Source organism: Pelophylax lessonae (assembly GCF_965119305.1).
Source record: "Pelophylax lessonae genome assembly, contig: HAP1_SCAFFOLD_292, whole genome shotgun sequence".
In the NCBI taxonomy this organism is placed as follows: domain Eukaryota; kingdom Metazoa; phylum Chordata; class Amphibia; order Anura; family Ranidae; genus Pelophylax; species Pelophylax lessonae.
In genome coordinates, this window is record NW_028120052.1 from 68,508 (window position 1) to 76,296 (window position 7,789).

Sequence of the window (7,789 nt, forward strand, 5' to 3'; positions counted from 1 at the left end):
GATCGAACAATCAGATCGCAGAGTGTATGGTCAGCTAGACATCGCAGCATTCCATTTCTTAGTGAAAAGAAATGAGCGGCAATTCCTATGGTTACACAATAAATGTGTAGAAATGAGTGTTGGGAGTTGTGAATGATCAGCCCTTTGTGTGAGAAGGTGGGTGGCCCTGAAAAGGACCTTTGTTGTGATGAAGTGGGGTAAGCGGTGGGGTTTTTTAACCTCCGAATCCGTAGAGAGTGCGCCCCTGGCGTTTGAGAGCATAGACGACATCCATGGCGGTGACGGTCTTCCTCTTGGCGTGCTCGGTGTAGGTGACGGCATCGCGGATGACATTCTCCAGGAAAACCTTCAGCACTCCGCGGGTCTCCTCATAGATGAGTCCGGAGATGCGCTTGACACCCCCTCTGCGGGCCAAACGTCGGATAGCGGGTTTGGTGATGCCCTGGATGTTGTCCCGGAGCACCTTCCTGTGCCGCTTAGCGCCTCCTTTCCCCAGACCCTTCCCTCCTTTACCGCGACCAGACATGATGATTCTCTGCTACAAAGACAGACTGAGCTCAGCTGTCTGCCCGCCCTCCTTATATACAGCCTGAGCGGACCAGATGGAAACCTTCCTGGGAAAGAGGCGGAGTCACACCGTTCATACAAAAATAAGACAATTTAATTCATTTATAAGGCACCTAATTATTATATTATATTCCGATACATTAATGCAACAGCAATACATTTCCGGAAGATGCATTTATTCCTTCTTATCATGTATTTCTATTTATAGCTGGAGATTACACAGAGAAAGGGAATCTTTAACACTTCATAACAGAAACACAATCACCAGTTTTAATTGTTCAAAGTAATTTAATATTTATAAAATATTGTTTTGAAAAGGAAACAATGACACGTTTTCCCGACATCTCACCTTCCTGGGTGTAAGGCTGGGCGGACCTGATGGGAGACATGCTGAGAAGGGGGCGCTGTCAGTCATTTATTACACTGCAGATAATTGCATTTATTTAGAATATTTTCATGAATGGAAACGGATGTAATTTATCAGAAGCGAGATATTTTCTTTATTGATTCATTGTACATTTTTTTCTGACATGTCATAATTTGATATATTTATATAAGTTTTTTCTTTCTTCATTTACTAGTTGGAAACATTGTTAACAGTTTGCTGATTTTAAAGTTACAAAGAGGGAGCCGATCAGACATGAAACATTTGTTTCATTGTACATATGTATCTGGCAGTGTAATCATTGCTACATATCTCTACCAGCACTTTCACTTTTTTATTCTAGTTTTAATATGGGGAAAATCTGTAACTGTTACATCTCTGAAAAAGGGAACATTAATTATCGGCCAGTTCCACGATCATATACAGATGTGATGACGAAACGTGTAATACTTCTTATCCCATCATATAGAAAGGTAGAGATCTATGAGAGAAGTCATCTCACTATCATGTTCTCTGTGTAGCAGTGTGTGTGTGTGTGTGTGTGTGTGTGTGTGTGGGGGGGGGGGGGGGGGGTTGGATTCTGCATTCTGAGGACTTGGAATAAAAGAGAACATATGGAAATGTTTTACATTATTCAATCATCTTCACATTCCATTTCTATTCATCTTCTTGATAATAAAGCATTGATAAGATTTCTCGGATAAATGTCTCATCTGATGATCTCAGGTCTCAGTGTCGGATTTGGCGGTATAATAGGGCTGATTATTTCTCTGTAACGTTCTTTACAATTCAGGCGGCAAATTTAAAAAAGGAGCTATGTGAAATCTGGGCCAATCAGAGCTGTGGGCGTTTCCCTCTTAAGCCAGTTAGGTCTTTCTTATGAGCATTTCATAGAAATCTATTCTGAGATCTTTCTCCGTTTCCCCCCAAGAAAATACTTGTTCAGTAGACTTTTCTTTGATCTCTATAGGAAACATTCTCTAGCAGGGCGGAGTCTGTATTGTAAAGTAAAAGAAAAGCTTGGAAGAAATGTGACATTTATATTTCTAACGTATTTATTATTCTTGGTTAGATAAACTGTCCGACAATTCAGAGGACGGATGATCGATGTTCCCGGAGGAAGAGATATCAGATTTTAGTGTCTGATTATTCTTTGTGAGATAATTGGAACGTTCCATAGAATTCCGGCGGGAAATCTGGGCGTTTTCTTCTGATAATAAAATGTATTTTTCGTCCAAGCAGTGTAAAGGAGGATCTGAAATTTTTGTTGCTTTTCAGATGAGGGATGTTTGTTTGGTATTTAATACTGAAAGATCTCTGATCTCCAGAGGATATTCAGCAGAATTAAAGGATGACGGAAAATGAAAACTAACCCCTATAAGGAGATCACATCGTTCCTTATACGATATAAACAATTAGATGCTATATATATATATATATATATATATATATATATATATATATATATATATATATATATATATATATATATTCGAATTTGCTGTTAGAACAGACAGGTGTCATTATAGCACATTGTCCCCCCAACCGGATCACAATCTTAGGTGTATAAATATACGATCAGATCTCCTAAACATGTATGTCCGGCTCCTTCTTAGGCTCTGGGAAGATCTGTTGGATTTGGAAATAGAAAATAATTGATTCGGATTACTTGGCGCCAGACTTGTGTCAGTAATCATCGAGAATTTAACCGGTTTGGAAGAAATATTTGGAACCTGAAAAGCGACACAAGGGATGTGATTTGGAGGAAGATGAGCAGATCTATGAATAGAACTTCTACAATGTCGAGTTTAGCGGGATAATGCATCTAAATCTTACTATCGTCCAGAAGGAGCACCTTTACTAATATATACACATTTATAGATGAATCATCATTAGCAGATTAAAAACTTAAAGTGTTAGTAATAAAGGAGCTAGGGAATAAAGGCCTCCTCACAGGGTGGTGCTGTGAATGCGAGCATAAAAAGGTGCCACATCCCAAATGTAATAGCAAAATTGATCAGTGAACTCTTATGGACTTTTTAGGCACCAAACTACACAAAATGTCTTAAAAATTATACCCGTTGTTACATTTTGTTCTTAAAACTAGTGATCGACCGTTAGTTTTTTTTTTTTTTTTTTTTTTTATTGCCGATACCGATAGTTTGGTCATCGCATATCGGTAAATATCAACCGATATTTTCGTACATTAAAATTAAAAAAAAAAAATATATATATATATATTATTATTATTATTATTTTACAGGTACTCTTGTGGAGGGATCTGGGGGTCTAAAAGACCCCAAACCCTTCCTCTGCGCTTGGAAACATTCAAAACGCCACGTTTGGCGGTTTTATATGCTGTAATTTATTAGAATTTTTTAGCGTAGAATGTGGGGAAGTCCCCTCCCCCTCCTTGTAATGGCAGACTTCATTGGAGAATTGTCTTATTCTATAAAGGACTGTGTGCTATCCGAGGTGATATCGTGATCAGATTTGTATGTAACTGATACTTTGTACATATTTTGTGTCATTTACCTATCAGGCAGCTTATGGCTTTATCTATGGACATCGATCTGCTGTTGATGATGGAAATAGATACAAATAGACAAAGATTTGGCTGGGCTGATTGAATAGATAAATGTTTCATTTTTCTTGTTTCTCTCCCCCATTGTGTTGTGGGATAAAAGCTCCGCGATCTTCCCAACGTGTGATTTGAGATAAAGTAACAATGTAAGGCGAGAGATTGTGGAGGATGTTTTATTGTAAGAATGTGTGAGTGCGGCATATAGATGTTTATTCAGCTCTGCCGCCTCGTGGTGATTCCTGGTAGAACAGTCGGGTATGTGTGCAGTACGAGGCGATGAATAGGGAATGTATAGAGGCAGAAAGTGGAGATAGATCTCCGCAATAAATCTAGAATCAGGATGGGAATAGAAGGAAGGTTCGATCCATTCCCCTCCCAGTCTAGGCGATCTACAGTACTTATCTAAAGATAATTTAAAGAGAAAAGTTTTCTATTTTCTAAAAATTAATTAACTTCCTAAATAACAAAACACATGAAGATCGGAGTAGAGCTCTGCTTTGATGTCTGTGGGTGGCTCTTAGAAGAGCCTTTGTGTGTTGTTGGGGTGATGGGTGGGGGAGGGGTATTACTTGGCGCTGGTGTACTTGGTGACGGCCTTGGTGCCCTCGGAGACGGCGTGCTTGGCCAGCTCTCCGGGCAGGAGGAGGCGGACAGCGGTCTGTATCTCCCGGGAGGTGATGGTGGAGCGCTTGTTGTAATGAGCCAGGCGGGAAGCTTCGCCGGCGATGCGCTCGAAGATGTCATTGACGAAGGAGTTCATGATGCTCATGGCCTTGGAGGAGATGCCGGTGTCGGGGTGGACCTGCTTGAGCACCTTGTAGACGTAGATGGCATAACTCTCCTTCCTGCTCTTCCTCCGCTTCTTGCCGTCCTTCTTCTGGCTCTTGGTCACGGCTTTCTTGGAACCCTTCTTGGGTGCCGGGGCGGACTTGGCTGGTTCAGGCATGATAAGGGTTAATGTGTTCTCTCCGCTGTGTGCAGTGACTGTGAGCTGGATCCGCCCTCATGTGCTGCTTGTATAGGCGTCCTATGCAAATCACTGCTCCTCCTCCTCACTCTTCTATTGGAGGATTCAGTCATGTGATGGGGAGGGGTGGAATGATTTCCTTCCTTGTTTACCGATTGGTATAGAAACAAGTCAGAACGCTATTGGGTGGCTTCAAATGTAACCAATCACAGAATGTGACGTCAGAGCAGTGACTGTATAAATAAAAGGAAGGGACCAGGAATTTGGTAACTTCGTCTGACGACTCTCTCATCTCACAATGTCTGGCCGCGGTAAACAAGGAGGAAAGGTTCGGGCTAAGGCCAAGACCCGATCATCCCGGGCTGGTCTGCAGTTCCCAGTCGGTCGTGTTCACCGCCTGCTCAGGAAGGGCAACTATGCCGAGCGGGTCGGGGCCGGAGCTCCCGTCTATCTCGCCGCTGTCCTCGAGTATCTTACCGCTGAAATCCTCGAGCTGGCCGGTAACGCCGCCCGCGACAACAAGAAGACCCGCATCATCCCCCGACACCTCCAGCTCGCCGTCCGCAACGACGAGGAGCTCAACAAGCTGCTCGGGGGCGTCACCATCGCCCAGGGAGGAGTCCTGCCCAACATCCAGGCCGTGCTGCTGCCCAAGAAGACCGAGAGCCACAAGGCTGCCAAAGCCAAGTAATCGCCAACAACTCCCCCTATCACCCTCTCACCAAACACAAAGGCTCTTCTAAGAGCCACCCACATACATCACAGCAGAGCTCTACTCTCATTTCAATGGTGTGCAAAACTGATTTTATTTATTTCTTCTATTTTGGGTTAGGTGAAGATGTATCAAATACGATAAACCCAAATATGTTTTAGTGCGATTTTCTGGTCTAAATAAATTCTTATGTATTCTGAGTAGCACAGATCATACATCTAGATGTCCGCCTTTACCTTCTCTCTCATCCTTATACTGCAGCACAAAAGCTTTTCTCAGTCTCCCACATCTCTATAGAGAGCACAGAGATCCCCGATTGTGTCTATGGCAAGCAGCCAATTATTGGTTTAAATGCCCCAAACCGCAGATTGTTTATTCACACTTCTAATACAGGGAAATTGTACTGAGAACATTTCCTAACTATAAATATGCGGAAATTCATTGGGAGATCTGATTGGACATTTGGATATCTAAAGATTTCACCTTGGTGGGGAGCACAATGGGCGATCATGAGACGTGTCAGTGCTTCCAGCCATTGCCAGTTCTATCCTATTATAAAGATTTATAGAACAATGTCTTCTTACAGAGACTCCTCCTCATTGTCCTCCATACTTTACTTTTACTACATTTCTTCTACAGATCAGAAATTATTCATTATATACCAAACATCCCCACCTGAAACATCAACACAGATCAGTCAGAGCCTCCATCAGATTTTTTTTTTTGTTTAAAAAAAAAAAAAAAATATATATATATATATATATATATATATATAAAATATCGATTGTATGTATATAATCAGATGTGATTGGTTAATCTTTCAAATTCCTCCTATAGAATCCTCTTCTTCCGGGAAACAATCCCCGGTAGTTTAAGAATAAAACAAAAAAAATCGTTAAATTATTATTTTAGGGTTTGATTTCACATAGAATACAGACTCCGCCCTGCTAGAGAATGTTTCTTATAGAGATCAATGAAAAGTCTACTGAACAAGTTTTTTCTGGGGGGGGGGGGGGGGACAGAGAAAGATCTCAGAACACTTTTTCTTTTGGTCGCGTCAGAAGAAATTACTGGCTGATTAAGGAAACGCCCACAGCTCTGATTGGCTCAGATTTCAAATTGCTACTTTCAAATTTGCCCGCCTGAAATGTTGAGAACGTTACAAATAATCAGCCCTATTATACCGCCAAATCCGTCACTGAGACCTGAGATCATCAGATGAGACAACAACTGGGCTTTTTCTTCCCATAATAAAATGTATTTTTCTTCCAAGGAGTGTGAAGGGGGATCTGAGATCTGTGTTCCTTTTCAGATGGGGGATGTTTGTTTGCTATTTAATATTCAATGATCTCTAATTCTGCTGAATATCTTCTGGAGATCAAAGGATGGAGGAAAATGACAGCCAGTCCCTGTAAGGAGATCACATCCTTCCTTCACATTAAATACGATATAAACAAATATTAAAAAATAAATAAATATATAGCACGTTGTTCCCTCACCCGGGTCACAATCTTAGGTGAGGAAATCTACAATCAGATCTCCTAAACATCTATATGCCGCACTCACACATTCTTACAATAAAACATCCTCCACAATCTCCCGCCTTACATTGTTACTTTATCTCAAATCACACGTTGGGAAGATCGCAGAGCTTGTATCCCACAACACAATGGAGGAGAGAAGCAAGAAAAAGGAAACATTGTATCTATTCAATTAGCCCAGCCAAATCTTTGTCTATTTGTATCTATTTCCATCATCAACAGCAGATCGATGTCCATAGATAAAGCCATAAGCTGTCTGATAGGTAAATGACACAAAATATGTACAAAGTATCAGCTACACACAAATCTGATCACAATATCACCTCGGACAGTACACAGTCCTTTATAGAAGTTAGAAGTAGACAATTGTCCAATGAAGTCATTGGACATGTTTAGCACCTTTACTAATATATACATATTATACATATTTATAGATGGATCTTCATTAGCAGATTAAAAACCTAAATTGTTAGTATTAAAGGAGCTAGGGAATAAAGGCCTCCTCACAAGGTGGTGCTGTGAATGTGAGCCGAAAAAGGTGTCACATCCCAAATTTAATAGCAAAATTGATCAGTGAACTTATGGACTTTTAGGCACCAAACTACACAAAATGTTTAAAAAATTATATATTTCATTACATTTTGTTCTTAAAACTAGTGATCGACCGTTATCGTTTTTTTTTATTGCCGAAAACAATATTTTGGTCATCGCATATCAGTATCGGCCGATATTGACCGATATTTTCGTACAAACAAAAATTGTTTTATTTTTTTTTTACAGGTACTCTTGTGGTGGGATCTGGGGGTCTAAAAGACCCTAAACCCCTCCTCTGTAGGGTTGAGCGGACACCTAGATGTCCGTGTTCGACGGGTTCGGCCGAACTTTAAAAAAAAGTCCGGGTCCGTGTCCCGGACTTTTACCGAACTTTTCCCGGACACCGAACCCCATTGAAGTCAATGGGGACCCGAACTTTAAGGCACTAAAATGGCTCTAAAACACCAAAGGAAAGGGCTAGAGTGCTGCAAATGGCAGC

At 41.0% G+C, this 7,789-nt stretch overlaps 1 protein-coding gene across 1 annotated transcript; it reads right to left on the reverse strand.

Annotated features, from left to right (window-relative positions):
• Positions 1–214: 214 nt before the first annotated feature.
• On the reverse strand, positions 215–4,482 carry LOC309543676 (histone H2B 1.1-like; the record flags this gene model as incomplete). The annotated part of the gene is made up of 2 exons (XM_082276127.1): positions 215–538; positions 4,129–4,482. 2 exons carry the CDS (start codon positions 4,480–4,482, stop codon positions 215–217), a joined length of 678 nt encoding a protein of 225 aa, XP_082132253.1.
• Between the last annotated feature and the right edge of the window lie 3,307 nt (positions 4,483–7,789).